At 40.0% G+C, this 21017-nt stretch overlaps 3 protein-coding genes across 4 annotated transcripts; all 3 read left to right on the top strand.

The window, feature by feature from the left end:
• The first annotated feature begins 443 nt into the window (after nt 1–443).
• Nucleotides 444–5211, top strand: ankrd54 (ankyrin repeat domain 54). The gene is made up of 8 exons (XM_086067936.1): nt 444–1134; nt 1358–1405; nt 1494–1592; nt 1700–1771; nt 3206–3253; nt 3489–3613; nt 3865–3972; nt 4081–5211. Exons 1-8 carry the CDS (start codon nt 774–776, stop codon nt 4153–4155), a joined length of 936 nt encoding a protein of 311 aa, XP_085924062.1. The 5' UTR covers nt 444–773; the 3' UTR covers nt 4156–5211.
• Nucleotides 5212–5331: 120 nt separating this feature from the next.
• hmgxb4a (HMG box domain containing 4a) lies at nt 5332–13657 on the top strand. 2 transcript variants are annotated; one of them, XM_086067892.1, is made up of 13 exons: nt 5332–5414; nt 5980–6075; nt 6986–7122; nt 7213–7288; nt 7395–7988; nt 9569–9772; nt 9870–10051; nt 10153–10234; nt 10306–10370; nt 10443–10539; nt 10617–10771; nt 12174–12296; nt 12387–13657. In XM_086067892.1, exons 2-13 carry the CDS (start codon nt 6039–6041, stop codon nt 12429–12431), a joined length of 1797 nt encoding a protein of 598 aa, XP_085924018.1. In that variant the 5' UTR covers nt 5332–5414; nt 5980–6038; the 3' UTR covers nt 12432–13657. The 2 variants fall into 2 exon arrangements, with proteins under 2 accessions (XP_085924018.1, XP_085924026.1); XM_086067900.1 differs by having other exon boundaries at nt 5380–5414; nt 6982–7122.
• An 856-nt stretch (nt 13658–14513) lies between these two features.
• Nucleotides 14514–16336, top strand: LOC147184310 (GTPase IMAP family member 7). Its single transcript, XM_086067910.1, has 3 exons — nt 14514–14676; nt 14959–15116; nt 15255–16336. The coding sequence occupies exons 1-3, from the start codon at nt 14652–14654 to the stop codon at nt 16104–16106; spliced, it is 1035 nt and encodes a 344-aa protein (XP_085924036.1). The 5' UTR covers nt 14514–14651; the 3' UTR covers nt 16107–16336.
• The last annotated feature ends 4681 nt before the right edge of the window (nt 16337–21017 follow it).

Below are 21017 nucleotides of genomic sequence, written 5' to 3'. Positions count from 1 at the left end.
CATGTGTCTATCAGGCTTTATGTAGGCTATTTGCCATTTCAATTGTTTTGGCAAAGATTTATTATCCCAGTTTTTTTGTGTGCTTCTCAAAATTTGTACCGTACCTCCACTGGTCTTATTATGGGAAGCAAGATGTGCCTAATAATGTACAACATAACAAGTGATTGTGGGGTTTGAAACTTAAACACAGTATGTACAGCACATCTCTTGGCGTCAATTCACATTAAAATGTAAATAAAAGTGGAGCAAACAAGTATAAATATTAGCACTTCGACCATCAGTTGAGTTCACGACCAACATTTGAATGTACGTAACACGCATGCGCACATTGCGCAGATGCACGTAGTAGAGTAGTATATGTTGTGATTGGCTGCTTCTTTGCCTGTCCCCATTGGACGGCAACAGATGAACAACGTGGAACGCGATTGGTGTAGTTTTAACTCGTTGGACGTGCGACTGTTCAATGGCTGTACTTTTTACTACTTTAGTGTGAAACGGAAAACACCAAACAGGGGACATTTTGGTGTTGTGACGGGAATACATCTGCTATTGAAATACTTTTCCGGTGAAAGGAACACATTAAGATGTGGAGTTAGTTTAATTTGTCGACGCGCCATAATGTAGACCTAGGAATCCTAGGCATTGATACCACATCCACTCTAGACATTAATGGCGACGTTAATTTATTGTTCCTTTTTTCCCCTCCCGTCAGCTTGTGCTAACAAGAAGTGCATAGTAAACACAGCTTCCACATGTCATGAAAATAAGTAAGTATGGACGGGTGGGGCTCAGTTGTTGCACCAGATAATGATCATTCAAGCTCCGAGGGGGAATACATAGTCGAACCAAGTCCCGATCATGGAACAAGGGAAGCTAAGGAAGGACCGCATCTGGGCTACGTGGAGAGGATGGACGACGGGGCCACCAATGTCGGATTTGGATTAAGTGGGATAGGAGAAAGCAAATTGTTGCTAGGACGAGTCGGACATGGAGACGACAAAGAACTTAGGTACTTGCACTTATTATGGGAACCAGGACGAACAGAAACTGGACCTGGCGGAGGAAAGATGACCGGGAGCAAGAGCAGGCGGCTTCACAGAGCCATAAAGAACCCGATTGGTAAAGATGTGTATGGTGAGTGTTTATATAAACAGTTGCGTTACGATGACTGTCTGTAATTAGAAGCACCACATGCAGCCTTTGAACAACAATTGGAAACGATGGGCGCGGTTATAAATCAATTAATGTTTCAATCAACAGTTGTATACACTCAGATAACATAAAACGAGGCCATTGCGCCTCACACAAAAGCGGAGTATTTAAACCCCCTTATACTTTGAATGTCTTCTCATCACAGCCGTGAAAAGACTGAGGGATGCAGCTAACAGCAATGACATTGACACAGGTATGAATGAACATGATGGTGATGCGTTAAAAAAATGAGATGGGATAGAGAACAAGCTGGTTTGATCAGTAAATGTGTGTTATTCCAGTTCGGAAGCTCCTGCAGGATGACATAGACCCATGTGCAGCAGATGACAAGGGAAGGACAGCCTTACATTTTTCTTCTTGCAATGGAAATGAAAGCATTGGTAAGTACTGCTTCAGTTACATTTAAATAATGTAACACATTTTAAATGTATTATTTTAATATGACATACCTTCTAAATCATCAATAAATACCCCTGTTTATGTCTAGTGCAATTACTGCTGACCTACGGCGCTGACCCCAACCAACGTGACAGTCTGGGTAACACTCCACTCCATCTGGGTAAGAGAGAAAAGGCACCTCTTAAAACAGCAGCACGTGGGCTTCATGCGTGCTGCCCTAGTGCCATGCATTATATTAACAAACCATGAGCAGGATGGTGGACAAGTTGTTGGCACCTTTGTCTCTCAAATCCGAGATTTGGGGTTTGAATCTCGCCTCCGGACTTTGTGTGGAGTTTGCATGTTCTCTTTGCTTACGTAGATTTTATCCAGGGACTCCACGGTTTCCGCCCACATTTCAAAAATATGCATTTTAGGTTTAGTTAAGACTCTAAATTGTTCATAGGTGGGAATGTAGGTTGTTCCTCGCCTCTCACCTAACATCAGCTGGGATCGGATCCGGCTGACGTGCAAACCTAGTGAGGAAACACGGTCTAGAACAGTGGTGTCAAAGTCCGGTCCTCGAGGTGCCTGAGTCCTGCATGTTTGAGAGGTTTCCCATGTTCAACACAGCTGATTCATATTTAAGATCATCAGGAAGCTCTGCAGGAGTCTGATATTTGTCCTGATCATTGAATCAGGTGCGTTGGAGTCGAGAAACCTCAAACATGCACGACCGGATCTTGACACGTGGTCTATTTATGGATAATAAAACTCACATTTATGTTTGTATTTTATTTTATATTTGATACAAAACAATGCTTTATTTAGTTTTTAAGCGCACAATTTTCTGTTGTTACATGATCATTTAAAGCTGCCTTAATGAGTTTGAAACGTTTTTACACACGACTGCCACCTCTGCGCAAAAGTATAAATGCAGCCTCCATGATGCTCGAGCATGAGCCGCGCAGGCCTGTACTAAAACGAGCGAACAGAAACTCCTCTGGCAAGAGGCCACTATTTACAGACTAGCAAAGATGATTACAACAATTGGTAGAATGATAGAAAGATAATAAGACAATGATAGAGCAATTCTAAATAAATTGCTTGTACAGATAATTTAATTTTATACTGTAATACAGTGCAGTTGCATGCAAAGACTTTATTATTATCTAGTAATATTTTAGGCCATGATACTATAGTTCAAATACACAATAATGCTCAAATTCATTTGTTCCTCATAATACTTTAAATCAAGCAACTAAAAATTAAGTCTTTATTTCAACCGTATTATTGAAAGCATTTAAAACATGTGTCTCTTCTTATTAATATAAACTGCATTCAAATCACGCAAAAAAGAAATTAAAACAACAATGCGGAAGTGAAAAAATAATAATTAGAAACTCTACCCGGAGACGGGAGCGCACATTACATCTTAGCGTTTTCGCCCCAAATGCCTCTATATAGAAGAGCTTTATAGGTTTATCGACGCTGTTCTAAACACGCTAGGGCTTGCTCTACACATCAGGGCATTTCTTCTGGATATAGATGTGTAAAAATCTGTCATTTTAACATTTGAACTTGGTTAATGCAGCTTTAACCTGTTTTTCTGCAGCGGCCTGTACAAACCATGTGCCTGTCATCACCACATTGCTAAGAGGAGGTGAGACTTTGCATGTGTTAATGTTGCTCACTTCTTTTTCCAATGAAAACATCACTAAATATTAAAAGACGATGTCATATTATTTATCTTGAAATTATTTCAAAAACAGATTTGCGTAGCAGCTTCGTAATGACATCAATTTAAATGTAGGCCACAGTCAGAGGTTAAGATTCTGGTGTCACTGAATATTAATGATGGAGCTGACAATTGTGCCATCCTGTTTTTTTCTGTGAAGGATCCCGTGTCGATGCCCTTGACCGAGCAGGCCGGACCCCTCTACATCTTGCACGTTCCAAACTTAACATTCTGCAAGAAGGGGATTCTCGCAGTTTAGAAACCTTGAGAGGAGAAGTCACACAGGTAGAGAACACAGTCTTGGACATACTTTAAAACTCAAGTGAATGTCTCAACTTACCCCCCAAGATCTTTTGTTATTTATTATTTGGTATACTGTACTGGCTCTATATATATATATATATATATATATATATATATATATATATATATATATATATATATATATATATATATATATATAAAATTCCAAACTTTTATGCATGTGCTGGTTATAATGATGATGTCAATGTATGCATGTTATTTTCTCTACTCAGATTATTCAAATGCTGAGGGAATATCTCAATTTAATGGGCCAAAGTGAAGCTAAAGAGAGACTGGAGCATATTTCCTCCCGGCTGCAACACACACGAACCAAAGAGCAAGTAAGATGTGCACGCACATAACATTGCATATGATTGCATTGGTGATATGTCATCAATTTCAATCAATCAAATATATTACAATAAAAAAAAACATTGTCTTTTTTTTAGGTGGATGAGGTGACTGATTTACTGGCCAGCTTTACTTCACTCAGCCTTCAGAAACAGAATTTGGGAGCCAGGTAGATGATTAAGAAACTGGATTCCTGCTCCCCTTTTAAAGCAAACCTCTTCACCATCTTGAACACTGATTGATACCCCTGTTTGTAATCTGGACAAGTATTTCACTGTAAGGATTGTCATTCAGAGATCCTACAATTCTAGCTTTTTGCAACAAATTATTTGATCAAGAGAGGGACTTTTTTTTTTTTAACTACAATTAAACAAAGTAAAACAATTGTATTTTTTTTTAAATGACTGAAGTCTGTGAAAATCAGGGAGAAGATAGAAGGTTTAGGAATTCGGACTCTGGAAAATAATATAACAAAGGAACTTAAGAACAGAATGTTTACCACCATGAAATATAAATGTGTGTGTTTTAACAGTCTGAAAGCAGTCCATGTGCTGAATATGCAGTATTTATTGGTCTTTGTGAAACAATCTGATTCATTGCTAGCCTATTCATTGTCCAGCTAAATTTCTTGTCCAGCCATCTTAGTGGAGCAAAACATTGACAACATGGGAGAACCATTTTATTGTTCCTTTGCATCTTCAGTGTGCCCCTCCAATAATATCTTGTTTTCTGACAAAAAAAAGGAAAAAGAAAACCTTTTAGAATTTGATGCATTCATTTAAAGATGATGTTGAACAAAGCTACCTCTATTGTGCCAAAAAGTACCAATTTGAGGTTGGTGACAGTTGCAGAAATGTTTTGATGGGAGAGGATGTTCCCCATTAAATCAGTGATTATTAGTTCCATGTAATTCCAAGTGCATTTGATTTATTCACTTTCTTGCCAAAAATCCCTCATCAATTCTGCCTATTGGCAACAGACTGGACGGCAGTGCACAGATTGAATTGGTGGAATATGATGCATCTGACTGTGCCTGCCTTTCCCTGTTGTTATTATTACTGAAGGTCTGTACTTCAACTAAATGTGCAACCATTTTTACTTTTGTACTTTTGGTTTCTTCATCAGCAGGATATTTCCCATTTGTATTGCATGCTAATGTTTAACTAGTGTAAAAGTACTGTCAAAATGTATGTTTGATCAAATAAATTGAATCGCTTGTGTGATTATAATTGGCTTTTGTATTTCAATTTATCATTACAAGCGCGCGTATCCAAAGTACAGTTGCACATTAATGACACTAATGACGTTATCCTGTTCTACCTCGTCGTCGATTGGCTGCTGAACACAAGCCCCGCCCCTATGCGCAGACGTATTGTTGTTCGCCGGAGTAAAGATGGCGGCCTGGCCCGCGTAATTTGGAGACTCATTTGAGGTAATTCATTGATAAACATCATCTCACTGACTTTCTGGTAGTTTCGCAAATGAGCATGAGACCGAGGTTGAAGGTGAATAACTGAGACTAGGCGAACGCACGTTTGCATGAGTGTAATCCTCGTTAAATGGACAGCGGCCTCGCTATGTGGAAAGCACCGGGGTTTAGTGAGACGATTCTCCAGGAAAGGCGAGCCCCTCGCGGTATGGAGCGTTACAGGAGTGGAAAGACCCACGAAGCCGGGTAGTCAAGTTGATGGCAGAGGGGGTGTGTTTGTGTATCATTACGAAAAGTAGGCGGGAAGTTGTTACTATGTGTGCTCTTAAATAGGTGACCGACAAGAACATAGTATCCTTAAAAAAACAATGGCAACTCGTGTAGAAAGCACGCCGGTGTTTGGTGGACTGCTAAGTTATATCTACGTAATTCATTATCTGTGCAATGTTGAAGGTGAGACAATGACGTCGATAATAGCAAATATATTACACTTTGCATTGTTGTTACTGGGCAACAGTTATTGAAACATGATCCCCTCTCAATTACTTTTCAAATTCTACTTTTCTAGGTCCCCATCCTGCCTTCATGCTCTCTGTGACTTCTTAGATGAAAATACATTGAGTAGCAATGGCTTTTGAAGAGATCAGCAACAAAGGAGAAATGGGTAATGACATTTTTACATGAATGCAGAACACATTAACGGCCAGTGTTTCCCAACCATCTAGGCACCCATTTTATATGAGAAAATTCTCATGGATCATCATAAATGTCATTAAAAAAATGTGAATACTGAAATAATGATGGCCTGTGTATATACAACTCAAAGTTAATACACTAGAATGGCAGGTGGTTATGCAGTTTTAGTGCACTTTCTGCCATCTAATGGAAGAACATTTATTTTTCTGCCGTTCACTATACATCACTACATAGATTAATTAAAGGGGAAATCAACCCGGAAATGTTCTAGACAATAATGTGTCAGTCTAAATATGGTAATCTGATTAATATGTGTTTGTGGAATATGAATTAAGCAGCTAAACAAGTTTTTATCCACCTCTGTGGGTGGCCATTTTGCCACTTGCTGTTGATTGAAAATGACATCACAGTTTGCTTCATTTCTGAAGCTGAGCTGGGAACAACTCTGTCGTTATCATTTGTCGACAAGTCGCAAAATGGCTGCCCCGGCCGGAGATGGATAAAAACGGGTGGATTTTGCTGCATAATTTATATTTCACTAACAATAATGATCAGAATACCATGTTAAGAGAAGTGGGGGTCACATGCAACTTATTGTAAATAATTTTTGGGGGTTGACTTCCCCTTTAACAATGATGTATTTGTAATTAGTAAACATAATTTCCAGATAAACTAGATGGTTTTCGATTATTTCCCGTGACACTCCGATGCTCTTGTATGTCACACTAGTCTGCCATGGTACCCTGGTTGGGAATCATTGTTATAGACAATGATTAATTACTGAACATTTATGGCAAAAGCTGAATTTTTTTCAATTTTTTTTGGTAAATATGTTTTTATTTGACTATGCTTTTGAAATATTTGTGTTTGTGAGTTAGACATTGGGATGGAGGGAGAGAGGGGTCTTGTCGCTGGTCGTAGCCAAAGGGAGAAGAGGAGGTCATACAAAGATCTTCTACGAGAGGAGGAGGAGATTGCAGCTCAGGTTCGCAAGTCTTCCAAAAAACGCCCAAAGGTACAACACAGTTTTGCTCTATATTACACACGTCGTTATATCTTTGGTGAATGGTTGAATACAGATTATAATTTTTGTGTTACATATTAGGACTCAGAGCTATTCATGCTGGGAGGTGACTCACACAAAAAGAAGAAGAAATATAGCGATGACTACTACTACAGAGGTTAGTTCAAGTTGATGATGCGCCTACCAACTAATTTAGACATGCCATTAAAAAGGTAGGGGCAACAGTATTTTCACATTGATTGCCTTTGTGACTTTCTTCTCAGAGCATGACGGCTCGGGCCACTTCAGCCACAAAAAGAAGCACAAATCTGTCGACCGCTCTCCGACACTCTCTTCCCCTTCATCGTCCCACCCAGCAGATACAGCAATGGGTCTCCTGCAAGCTATCACCTCTCCCCTGGCCACAGGATCGGACCCCAGTCCCAATGTACACAAAAAGCCCTCCTATCCCTCCTTGTCCTCACACTCTTCAAAAGACCGCAAGCGGGAGGGCAGCAGCAGTGGAAGCAAAGGGAGCCACTCTTTTTCTCACCCCCGCCCCACGCCTTCGTCATCATCGTCATCATCTTCCACCAAGAAGCACTCCTCATCTTCCTCAAAGTCGTCGCTGTTCCACGGTGGAGCCCTCAAAGAGGAGCCTCTAACATTACGGGAGGCTGACGGGCTCAAAATGAAACTAATTATGTCACCAGAGAAAGAGGAAACAGAGTGTACCCCAATAACACACCACTCATCCAAAGTGAGTGGCAAGAAAGAGAAAGATCGAGAGCGGATGCAGGTGTCAAAATTACCCAAGAAAAAGCCACAACACAGTCGGGATCCTCTGCCAGTAGTGGGGAAAGAGGTGGAAGTGGAAGGTAACAGCACCTTAATTATATAGGAATAAAAATGATCAACTACAATGAATTTACTAGCCACAACAATAAGATAAACTGGCACATTTCAATGAGTCCTTATAACGGCAGTTGTTTTATGTACAGTAGTTACCAAGTACCCAGTTCCAATTTAATTCAAATTGTGCCATACAAGCAATTGTGTCATTTGAACCATGCAGTGTACATTTAAAAAAAACAAAAACAATGACAAACAATTCTAAAGAAAGATCTATACAGTATATCCTAATATAATATTTTTCCTAAAAATGGCATGAAATTAATGGCAATTTTCTATTTCACTTCTAATTTCGGGGCGGCACGGTGGCTGACTGGTTAGCACGACCGCCTCCCAGTGCAAAGGTTGTGAGATCAAGTCCAGGCTTCGGCCTTCCTGGGTGGAGTTTGCATGTTCTCCCCGTGCTTGCGTGGGTTTTCTCCGGGTACTCCGGTTTCCTCCCACATTCCAAAAACATGCATGGCAGGTTAATTGGACACTCCAAATTGTCCATAGGTGTGATTGTGAGTATGGTTGTTCGTCTCTGTGTGCTCTGTGATTGGCTGGCAACCAGTTCAGGGTGTACCCCGCCTACTGCCCGAAGCCAGCTGGAATAGGCTCCAGCAACCCCCGCGACCCTTGTGAGGACAAGCGGTACAGAAAATGGATGGATGGATGGACTTCTAATTTCACATTTCTAGTTTCTGATCGTAAAACTGCTACAAGCAGTATTGATCGCCGCCACGAGTACAAATACCCAGAAATAAGGCCTGGTATTGGACGGTACCGGTACTCATACCTGGTAACGGTACTTGCCCAGCCCTTTGGATACAAATTCAGTATGATGATGTCATATACTTACCAATTGACGGATCAGAAATTCAGATTGGTGTTTAAGCAAAAAGAAAGAAAAAAAGCTCATGTTGGAAAAACAACACAATATTGTTTTTGTACACAACAGCAATGACAAAGAAATAGCCTTAGCCATGTTATGTCACATGTCATTATCATGTGCTCCTATTGGCTCAGTGACACAGGATCATGGTCTATGTAGTTCACAATGCTGTATTCAGCTGGAATGGGCAGAAAATCATGTTTTTTTAATGAAGATGTTGACAAATATTTGCTAGTATGACAGATGTATGGGAGTGATAACTAAAACTTTTCTGCTTAAAATTAAACTGCGCTAATAAACTAACCACCACAGGGTGCGCGTACTGCACAATTGGAATACAACCTGCCTATTTAACAGCTGTGCTGCTTTTACTCAACTCTCAACTTTATTTATAAAGCACTTTAAAATAACAGTGCTGTACAGTAAACATAATAGATTGATAGTTAAAATAAAATAAAAACATAAAATAATAGTAAAACAAATAAGTGAGCACTAAAAGAGCAGAGTCTCCTGTCGTGACATGACGACAATATCTTTGCAATTTTAATATCGCAATATTGCCATTATCTTTACATCCCTACTATACAAAGCTTTGCATCCATACCAACGCAACATTGCAGTTCCAAATGAACCACTTGTAACGCAACATTTAATCTTTTGCTTTCTGTCAAGGTCATTATGGAGGGGGCATGGGAGATGACAGCTCGTCGACGGGAGGCGAGCTAGAGGCGGGCGAACTAGTTATAGACGACTCGTACACACACCAGTCAAAGAAGAAAAAGAAGAGCAAGAAAAGCAAGAAGAAAAAAGACAAGGAGAAAGACAGAGTTAAGGAAAAGAGTGGGAAGGACAAAAAGCACAGCAAAGGCTTTGGAGGTGCTGTCAAATAGTTTCTCCTAAATTGTATCCATGTCTGTTTTGCTATGTTTACAATGCTTTTTCTCAAACAACGCATTTGAATGTCCTTCTTCAGATTCGTCAAGGAGCCACGGCAACTCCCATCCCACCGTCTCTCACAGCACTGTTGGTCCAATGTATGCGATGGGCACACCCATCCCTCCGCACCAACAACAAGGCAGTGATGCCGGGACCACGGAGAAGAAGAAGAAGAAAGAGGAGAAAGATCGGGAGAAGCATGACAAGGAAAAAGATAAGGCAAGCCTCTCGTTGCATGATGACGTTTCAGACCAAAATGAATCCTTTCAAAACCTTTCCACCTTTAATGTGACTGTGCTTGTTTGCTTGTCTTCCTTCAGCCCAAGAAGAAGAGTGCATCTGCATATCAGGTGTTTTGCAAGGAGTATAGAGTGAACATAACTGCTGAACAGCCAGGACTAGGTATACCATTTGTTGAAAAAAGTCGAACTTTCTTGTAACGACACTAATATGTATGTATTTTTACCCTGCAGTTTTTGGTGAGCTCAGCAAAAAGTTGGGCGAGGTATGGAAGAGGATGCCGGAAAAAGACAAACTGGTGAGTAGTTGTTTTATTTTTCTTGTCATTCTTGAGTTTTTGCCGTAACTCTTTCTTGTATTCCTGCTGCAGTTTTGGAGGCAGAAAGCTCAGTACTTGCAGCACAAACAGAACAAGGCCGAAGCTACCACAGTCAAACACAAAAGCTCCAATGAAAGCAAAAGCAAAGGTACACGTGTCACTAACTCTTGCCTGGAACTTGACTCCTCATGAAAGTGGTTCTTATGACCATATCTTGTTTCCTAGCCAAAGCTGGTTTGGTGTCACCCAACCGAGCACCGGCCACCATGCCCCTTTCCCCCGCACGAGTCCCCGAGGTAGATCCTATCGATGCAGCCGCTCACCTGCAGCTGCTCGGAGAGTCCTTATCCCTGATTGGCCATCGGCTCCAGGAAACAGAGGTAGGTCCCACACCAATAATAGGCATATGGAGGTTAATAACACAGGGGACCGGAACATGCATAAATATAGTGGCTTCTTGACTTTTGAGTTGAATTCAATCTGTGGCCAACTCGTACTTCAATTTACCCAAATCAAATACAGTTTTGTCATTGAAATGCCATTCATCCGTTGCAGGCTCCCTAAAGCACAATTTTTGTTCTTGGATGTTTTGCAGCGTGCATGTGGGTTCATGTGCAGTACCTGCCCTGCCCCTCTTTTGGCTGACATTGAGTTATTTGCACTACAGCAGATTGTTGTAATCAATCTAAAGAGGAACATTAATGTACAATAAGCTGATTTAAAGCATGCTAATGTTATAAATAGTTGCCTAAAGTCGGCCAAAAATGCAGCCCCAAGTTCCGAGCAGTTATGGAAGATTTGTTTTCTGAGCTTTTCAAGTGAACTCAACTCTTACCAGTTTTCGTTTTTGGTCTTTGGTCTAAATAAAGCTTTGTGTTGGGTCAGTCGTGTTATACTGAGCCCCTCTCACACGTGCGCCACACATCCTTGCCCAAGCCTGATCATCACTTTGTGTTGTCATAACCAAGAAAAGTTTACCTTTTTAATTTACCTTGCAAACAAAATATTATTTAAAAAAATAGTCCTACAAATTGCACAAAGGTAATAGGAAAATAAAATCAATGCACTTAAAAAATAAGTTGGTACCATGTTAAACTTTTAATTAGCATTAGAGAAACAACAGCTCATCCTAGTGGCGAAACACAAAATTACAGGTAGACTTCAACAGCTAATAGATTTTTTAAATATTATTAAATATTGTAATAATAAAGTACAACTTAACCACTTAAAAAGTGTACTGTGCATGAAAACTATGAAATTGACTTAATTGATTTAAAAAAGTTTAAGCCACTGTAACGTTAAAGTATACGTTTTGGTCAAAAGTGCCACGTGTTAGATTGTAAAATGATGTTTGAGATGCGATTCGCTTTCATACATTTAAGAAGTTCACCATGTGCCACACACAGCAGCTTGGGTTCTCATGCGCCAAGGAAAATCACATTTGAAGTACTTCAGATGCTTACTAACGGGGACATCAGCACTGTCACACTTGGATTGTGATTTTGCTACTTGCTGTCAACTGAAAATGACATCACAGTTGCTCAGGGAACAAGCAATCACGGTTCACCTGTTTCCTGAGTTTGGTCATGTGACATTGGCAAGCTGAGCCATGATTGGTCGTTACCTGTTAAGCAACGGTGATGTCACCCGAAGTGTGCACATTTCATAAAGGTGTGTAAGTGACGGATGGTAGAATCTGCGCAGCTTTTCTAACGTAAGCACACCACAAGCCAGAATATGCCTTTGAGTGACTGTTATTATTTTATTTGTATATTTTTTTAGGGCATGGTGGCGGTGTCTGGGAGCCTGTCGGTACTTCTTGATTCCATCTTGTGCGCCTTGGGGCCTCTGACGTGTCTCACTGCTCAAATACCACAGTTAAATGGATGTCCCCGGAACGTGCTGGTATAGTATTAGATTCATATTTCAATTCATTTATTATTATTTGTTTTTCTCTGGGTGTTCTAACAAGTGGACACCCTTTTTGCTTGTCAGTCAAACACGTTGGACAACATTGCCTACATCATGCCTGGACTGTGAGTGAAGGACCTCAAGCACGCCGGAGGGATTTTGCAGTGAAAAGTCAAACCCCTGAATGGAGGCATCCTTGGACTTTATTAGTAGCCACTGAAACTTTGCAAACTGCAGATATTTTTAGTCCCAACATGTTTTAAAATCATAATATTTTTTTAGACCGTATTATATTAATGTTTTAATTGTTAGGCTTTTAAAAGAAACAGTTTATTGTTAATAGTCTTACCACTTAGTTTTATTGATACTGGACAGTGTGGGTTTGTATGAAATATTCTTATGCTGTTTGTGTACAGTTGTTTTTGTAAATGTCTGTGTTTTTTTTTTTTATGGTTTAAAGAACATCTGCAACCTTTTAGGCATTTTTAATTTGGGTGAATTCGGAAATACCATCTGAGCACTCTCTGGTTCACTCTGACCGTTTAGACTCAGGGCGGGTTTAAATTTGCCGTTCGGTTGGATTCTTGTAACTCGGGTCACGGTGTACCAGTGTGTCACGCAGTACAGATGTGAATTCACACATGATTGTTTTTTTAAGAAGCTTCAAAGCTATGTGAAAAACACTAATGTCCATTTTTTTTAAATGTATTTTTTTTAACATTTTTATGTTTTTGGGATGTCTGCATTCAGTTTCATCCCAGAAACATAAAAATTACAAAAATGGACGTGTTTTTCACATAGCGCCGATAGGCTGAATTTGGAAATGAATGGGAGGGGAGTGCGCTCTGCCTCAGAACATGGACACTCAGAGTTGTGTCACGGCATCACAGTGAATTTCCGAATTCACTCATAGGTTAATATATTTCTAATTTAAAGGTGTATTCAAGGATCTTCTCGAAAATCAGAAGCCAAACGTGTTTGTCGCTTTTTTTTTTTTATGCGCATGCGGAAGACCATCTTACCAGCTCTGCAGTAGGATCGGTGGAGCTACAACGATGAATGGCTGAGTTCCGAAGCTCAGTGGCTCCAGCTAGGAACGAGCATGCACGGTCTCGTTATGTCAGATTGATAGATAGGATCGAGAAGCAATCGTAAGACACAGCGACAAAAGATCCTTGAATACAACTTTAACATTTTACCCTTTAACAGAAGTGTAAAAACTCCCAGCTGTTTTGTACTTTTTATAAAACTGTTAGGCACCCTTAGAAGCAACTTCATTGTAACTGGGCTGGTAAAACAATTATTTTATATTTACAAGAGGTCATTTATAGCACCAATAAACCAAGTTGCTTTGTTTTATTTTGATCATATCATTTATCCTTGCTGTTAAACACAAACGTGGCAAAATTGATCACGCTTTAAAATTAGAAGTACTGATTCAACTCAAAAGTAAAAAAACTAAATACAGACTGAACTTTTAAGTATACATGTCAAAATACATTTTCTCTCTTAATTATATACAGTACTCATTTCGATAACGGGGGGGGGGGGGGTCCTTCACATGAAATAGTTTCTATCTGTCGTGAACATGCATAGTGCTTGGACTGAGAATACAAACAAACAAAAAATCACTGGACGTTCTATAAAGGCATGTTTCCATTACTTTGCTAACGTGTAGTTTACGGAATAACCAAAGAATGGTAAGAACTGAAACAATACACCTGTATGTTTTTTTCCTGCTTCGAATGATGGAGATGTTTGACAGGAACATGATTTGTATTACACATCTCTCCTCAAACCTACAAACTTTGTGGGCTCGCACGAGACGCATTCGCCATAAATGATTGGTGCTGACCGTATCAAACAATTATCTTGGAGAAGGCCATGGATGGGGAATATTTTTCTTTTCTAAACATGTTTTCATAATCGTTAATGGTCTATTGGGCATGGAGGATGATAGACATCGTCCATGTTGCCTGCTCGCCACCCTGTCCTTTTTTTTTTTCTTAAATTTTTAAAATAATTTTCTCTCATATAGTATCGCTGCTATCTGATCAAAAGACCTACGATTGGCTGGCAACCAGTTCAGGGTGTACCCCGCCTACTGCCCGAAGCCTGCTGGGATAGGCTCCAGCGACCTTTGTGAGGAAAAGGATGATAAAAAGACTTACGTAAATTAACCAAGCATTTGTACTTCATTACTTCTCAACATTGCCCGTCAGTATCAGAAGCCACAAGCGCCCCCAAGCTGAACTGCAGTCGACCGTCAGAGGGCGAGTCATCCTGCAGGAATGAGGAAGCGCCGTCTCCGCCTGATTCCTCGCTAAATACTGCAGCGAACCGGTCGACATGTCGACTTCTGGTGTACTAACAGGTCGGTCAGAGAAGGCTACTCATATGTTACAGTTAAGATGCTTCATCGACAAAAAGCTATGACATTTGCTAGTACAAAAGTTTGTGTTATGCCTTTAAAAAAAAAAGAAAGGTAACTGAACGGGCGCTGGTAGCACTGATAATTTTGACACAGATGTTTTGACACACAAGTTATCAATCTTTATTTTCCGTTTTCTTTTATTTTTGTATTGCATGCAGTTACATCAGTGTTTTCTTTCTAAACGTATGCAACGCCCAACGCTACGTTTGTCATCCTGCGCAGAGTTGAGGCTGGTAGTGCTGGGCCGCAGCGGGACAGGAGGGCGGTCAACAGTTTGCAACATCTTGGGCCTGCAAGACAGCCTTCGGGGAAAAGACGAAGCTTTTAACGAGAGTTGCATTAAATTCAGAGGCAAAGCTGCCGGCATTGCCGGCAAACAGGTAGGACCGAAACAGGACACACGCAGTGTTCGGCAGTTCATTTGGACTGTTCATAACATTTTTGGCAGGGGTGTAAAAATAGCTTAAGTATGGACAGAATGCTAATATTGAAACTACTTGCTATTTATGTTTGTGTAGGTGCTTGTTGTCTCCAGTCCAGACTGGTTCAGTTCAGACTGCGACCTAGAGGAAAGAAGAAGACACATCTCCTCCTTGATTACTTTTTCCATCCCGGGGCCGCATGCTTTTTTGTTATGTGTGCCTGTGAACCAGCCATCTGATGGCGAGACCAAAGCACTTGATGTCCTGGAAAAGCTGTTAGACGCCTCCGCGGTAAGCAGAAACACCATCATCCTCTTCACCAATTTGGAGGAGCTGGAGGAGGACGAGAAGCTGGAGGATTACCTGGTTACGTGGCGCAAGGACCTCCGTGCGCTGCTGGAAAGATGTGGCGGTCGATATCACGCCCTGGAGACCGGGAGTGGAGAATCGGAAGAGTGCAAAGCTGTTGAGGAGCTGCTAGAGAAAGTTGAACAGGCAGTGAAAGAGAGCGAGGCTCAGCACTTCAGCTGCCCTCTGTACCAGGAGGTTAGTCAACAAGTGAGGAAGAGGCAGCTGGAGATAGTGAGACAGAGGAGAGAGGAAGCACATGGTGATTCTTCATTGCTTGCCGACTCAGAAGTGACTGATAAAGACATGAGAGAAGTTCTGGAAGAGGCACAAAGAAGCATAGGAGAGCTAAATGTGGACTTAGATCATCTGTTTCCCTCTTCCAGCATGCCACCTTCCTCTCCCGCCTCTTCTCTTCAAGCCTTGTGGGAGAAGTTGGTGGGATGGTTGAAGTGGCTGCCCACTATAGTGAGAAGGGAGGCCTTGCTAGGAGCTCTGGTCGGGCTCTTTGTTGGTGGGCCCATTGGAGGTGTGATGGGCGCCACTGTGGGCTCAGTGGCTACAGAGGTGCGCAGGAGAAGAACACACAAAATAAAGTAATCATTCAAATAAGAGTAGATGTTGCCCAAAAAAAGTACAGTATTATGCCTTAAGTTGCACCTTAAAGTCTTTTCAATGTGTTCAGCAATCAGCATTCACAACTGTATTGCTAAGCTAACAAGCTCACGCTACCTGTAGCAGCATGGAGACCAGCTTCTAATGCCACACAATATTATGTCATTGCTTGTTTAACAGTGATGAAAGCCGTTAATAAAATTAGTTTTGCCTTGTTTGTGTTTAATTTCATTCAACCTTGTTGAGCATAATTGTTATCCAATTTGTCTTATTAAATGCATAATTAATGTGTACATCATTGTACAAAGTCACCACAAATATTCAAAATAGCAACTCAAGAAATACGTTTTTCTCTCTCTCTCTTCTTTGTCCAACAAAATGGGCACAGTATGTTCACTAAGATACTGTTTAGACAATATCTTGACAAACGAAAAGTGTATGTCAGACACGAATCTCTCTCTCTCTCTCTCTCTCTCTCTCTCTCTCTCTCTCTCTCTCTCTCTCTCTCTCTCTCTCTCTCTCTCTCTCTCTCTCTCTCTCTCTCGTACATTTTCTGAGCTAATCGCCTTGAATTCCGAAAACACAAACGTGTTTGTACATCTAAAATATGCTCTGCTAAGAAACGTCCACGTGGTGGCGACACAAACCTTTGCAATGGAGAGAGCGCGCTCGCCGGCCATAATATCAGGTTGACATGCAAAGTCTGAAGTAGGATTTAAAACAAGAGTTCTCGTTACAAACTGACTTTCTCACACGTAATTTTGGTTGAACCCACTGAGACTGAGTCAGGGGCGTACAGAGACATCTGGAGGGTCCAGGGACCCACAGCCTCCGCTCAACACAGACTGATAACTGTTTCTGATATTTGTATTTGTTCATGTAGTTTAATAAGGTCATAAAAAAATAGGGAATAGGCTATACCTCCTCACTATGACACTATAAATCTATTAATATCTTAATAAACCTTTATATCTATTTACAGTAACACTTGTCTTTTTAGCTACGTGGAAAAACTGAAAGCGGGGTACACACTTGTCTGGTTGCCAACCATTTACACTTGCATTAATATCTAGACAAGGAATGGCTAGGCTATTTGATGAAGGGTCCACGATTTTTCATCAGCGCTACTGGGGGCTACATAGGACTATATGCACATGCTTATCTGCCCTGTGAAGGAAGTGCCATTTTTGGACAAAATACATGTTCTTAACGTATTTCATTTTTAAGAATATATTTCTCAACACGCATGCTAAAAGATCTATACCCTTCAGCAACAAAGGGTTTGGACAATCAAAAAATAACCACAAACTGTAGGCCTACTGTGATTTTTCTTTTCTCCCATGTGCAACGAAGGATGACGCAAAACTGCTGAACAGCACAAAAGTGCAAAAACAAACTCACTCAAAAGGTTAGTATTACCGAGGTAGGTTACTGTTTGTCCTATATGTCATTCCAAATCAGCAAAAAAAGGTATATATATTAGGCCTACTCACATTGTAGCACAGTAGGGCAATATAAGTCCTGGTGCAACTGGAGTAAGGAACCCTGGTCCTCGAGAGCCACTGTCCTGCCTGTCTTCCATGTCTCCCTCCATCAACACACCTGATTTGATGAACATGATCATTATCAGGCTTCTACAGAGCTTGCTGATAGTCAGCTGTGTTGGAGGAGGGAGACATGGAAATCAGGCAGGACAGCGGCTCCCGTGGACCAGGATTCCCTACCCCTCCTCTGCTACCCCTGGTATGTCTGCCATCTAATGGTGAATTGTGATATTACAACTGTACAGTGGAACCCCACTATTCCGGGGATAGGGACAAGGCTAGCCTGTGAATAACAAAAGTGTCCATGTAATTGAAGCCCATGGGTGGGAAACGTTTCTAATCCCTATCTCCTACATGTTAATAACCCCTTTATTTTTATTATTTTTTAAATTTCATTTTGCTTTTTAAATGTGGGAGGAGTACGTGGGAAGAACTTGCAAATTTCATACAGGAAGGACGGAGATTGAGATTTAAAGACTGCAGACATGCCAACCACTAGGAAGCCATGCTGGCCCACTGCATGTAAACGACCTCAGTTGGAACACAATGATTCTCAAAGTGTGAAAGAACCACTCAATTGATGTTCAAACAATGCATGTTACAGTGCCTGACACTTTTTTTTGGTTTATATTATTATTATATATAGTGGAATTCAGTTGTGTTTAAGCTGCACTAAATGTGCATTTGATCATTTTAAAAATGTCTTCAAACATTTGTTTATGTAGGCCTACCTGATTTGCTTTTATCTGACTTTTATGTGTGATGATTTTTAATTGAATCGTTATTCTTAAATACAGTTTTGGATTTCTTACTTTTAATGCTGTCTTCATGTCCAAACTACACATAATGTTACAGTGGCTAACAAAAATAGGAAATACACTTTTCAGGAATAAATCATGTGCCTTAGTTTTCGCTATATTTGAATGTGTTTTGTTGGGGTTGTGCTTTGAAAGCCAATATGTTTTCTGGTGTTTTTTCTTGGTGCAAAATGTTTTAGAATAAGGCATCTATAATATGCTACGCAACTGTTTTAGGACTCGTCCACCAGGGGGAGACCAAGAGCAAATGTATTTATTTTTGGTGCAGAATTGAGGAACAGAATAACATGGGAAAAAAAATGTTTGGATTAGCAGTAGTTTAACTCATTCACTGCCATTAAGGACTATATACGTCAAAAATTCATTTGAACTATTTCTATTAGTTTAACATTTTTCCCCATTTTTTCCCGAAAACCTAGATTTTTTTATTGTATTGGAACAGATATAATAAAATAATAATATAATAACAGTGAGTTAACTAGTGAAGTCATGCGATTAATTATGATAAAAAAATCACCTGATGCTCCTAATTTTTTAATAATCTTTTCTTAATAAAAAGATTATTAAAAATAGAAAAATAATAATAATCACAATTATAAAAAAAAAGAAAGAAAAGATTATAAAAAATTAGGTGCATCAGGTGATTAATTGTTTTTAATCATAATTAATCGCATGACTTTACTAGTTAACTCACAATTAATCACAAATTTTATTTATTTTAGAAATAATAATAATAAAAAAATTCTAGGTTTTCATACTCTTGTTAACAAAAGTGGAAACAAATGTTAAACTAATAGAAATAGTTAAAATTTATTTTTGACGTCTATAGCCGTCAATGGTAGTGAATGAGTAAATGTTAATTAAAAAAACAAACAAACAAACATATTTTGCAGAATCATTTTTGCATAGAGATTAGACCTAATTATTCAACTTTTTGGTTTTGTTGCCTTTGTTTCAGGTACCTCTCTGTTAAGGGATTTTATTTATTGTTTATTTCTAAGCCTTCTTTATTGTTGTTCTTTACTTTTACTTATTCTCATAAATATCATACATATCTGCTTAATCACTTGGACTGTCGTGCAAATCACCATTCATTCAATCTTAGATTTTTTTTTTTTTTTGTAACTTTGAATAAATCTTAATCCCTCAAAGTAAAATAAAAAAATAATAATGTTCAATAATCAATACGTCCCTAAATCAAACCTGGATGAAGGCTTTGGCCAACCATAATATAAAGAGTTTTTCTGACTTGAGCATTACTATGCATGTTGTGTAAAGGCAGTGTTTCTGTCTATAACAATCAATCATCATTATTTGTTTCCAGAGAGGTTCTTCAAGGTCAAAATGATGAACTTTTCGGATTCTTTGCGCGAATCTAACAGTGTCGAGTCAAAGGGTAAGTGTGGATATCTTCTGTTGTGAGATACATGTTTACTGTTAGTAGGAAATCAGTGGAGGCTGAAAAGTGTCTAAAGATGGCTGTGGTGTAGGGATTTATGCTACATAATTTCCAGCGAGGACTACTGATGCAATGGGAACCATCTCTGCCAGACGTTCCTCCTGACACAATAGCAGGTTAGGACTTCTACAATGATGTAATTGATACTCTGCTAAAACCATCAGCAGCCATGGCCCATCCTTACATCTCTCCTTCTCATTCAGTTGGAGCTCGGCTCTTACTGGGGAACAGCTAGGCGTTTCCGAATGCGGGTGGTCCGGCCTTGTGGGAGGGAGCCAGGGAGAGTGAGGGAGAATTAGCCCTACTCTCATGTTTCCCAAAGAGAGAGGGATGGAGGAGGGGGAAAAAAAAATCTGACATGAGGAAGAGAGAGTGAGTTAGAAGGAGCGAGAGAGTCAAAGCTTTGGGACTCCACATCTGTCTTCCAGATGTGACCGCCGCAGTTGTCAAAAACCGGGGGGGTGGGGGGGGGAGTAAAAAAGTAAAGGAAAATTGGTGCTAAACAGTTTTTTATTGTTAGGGATTACACATGCAGAATAGGGTACAGTATACGGTATCAGCGCTCAGGATATCCTGCCTCTCTCTCTTCATGAAACAGCAGTGAAATAGCACACTAAGCCCCTTGAAATGAATGTGTATGATGGAACACCTGTCCAAATATACTCCGTCTTAGTGGACGCACAACAGGCATCCATGGGGAAAGCGTTATGACCCCCAAAAAATACAGCCTATCAATATTTATCTCTTATGCTTTAAGATAGACAAAATAATGGAACGTATCTAGCAAGAAACGGACGCTTTTTTCACTGAGAAGTATACGTGGGAAGTAGTGAAATAAAAGTCATATACTTTCTTAATGTAATTAAGTAGATTCAGGTATCTGTACTTTACTTTGTACTTTTTTCTGATGACTTTTCCCTTTTACTCCCAACATTTCATAACATACGCTTATCAAAATAGGTTTCTTTTAATTGAGTGCTTGATTGGGATATTGGGAACTTGCAGGGCAAAAAAAAAAGGGGGGGGGGGACAGCAGTAACATGGATGAACATGAATCAGGGAGCGTTAATGATGA

Source organism: Leptonotus elevatus, chromosome 1 (genome assembly GCF_054856555.1).
Source record: "Leptonotus elevatus isolate MCC_2025b chromosome 1, RoL_Lele_1.0, whole genome shotgun sequence".
NCBI lineage: Eukaryota > Metazoa > Chordata > Actinopteri > Syngnathiformes > Syngnathidae > Leptonotus > Leptonotus elevatus.
This window is presented reverse-complemented; position numbering and strand designations above follow the sequence as displayed.

Coding starts and splice junctions, on each gene's coding strand:
- ankrd54 (XM_086067936.1), top strand. CDS start 774: ATGGACGGGTGGGGCTCAGTTGTTGCACCAGATAATGATCATTCAAGC. Junction 1,406..1,493: donor CAGCAATGACATTGACACAG/GTATGAATGAAC, acceptor GTGTTATTCCAG/TTCGGAAGCTCCTGCAGGAT. Junction 3,254..3,488: donor CACCACATTGCTAAGAGGAG/GTGAGACTTTGC, acceptor TTTTCTGTGAAG/GATCCCGTGTCGATGCCCTT.
- LOC147184310 (XM_086067910.1), top strand. CDS start 14,652: ATGTCGACTTCTGGTGTACTAACAG. Junction 14,677..14,958: donor GACTTCTGGTGTACTAACAG/GTCGGTCAGAGA, acceptor CATCCTGCGCAG/AGTTGAGGCTGGTAGTGCTG. Junction 15,117..15,254: donor CCGGCATTGCCGGCAAACAG/GTAGGACCGAAA, acceptor ATGTTTGTGTAG/GTGCTTGTTGTCTCCAGTCC.
- hmgxb4a (XM_086067892.1), top strand. CDS start 6,039: ATGGCTTTTGAAGAGATCAGCAACAAAGGAGAAATGG. Junction 9,773..9,869: donor GCACAGCAAAGGCTTTGGAG/GTGCTGTCAAAT, acceptor GTCCTTCTTCAG/ATTCGTCAAGGAGCCACGGC. Junction 10,371..10,442: donor TGCCGGAAAAAGACAAACTG/GTGAGTAGTTGT, acceptor TTCCTGCTGCAG/TTTTGGAGGCAGAAAGCTCA.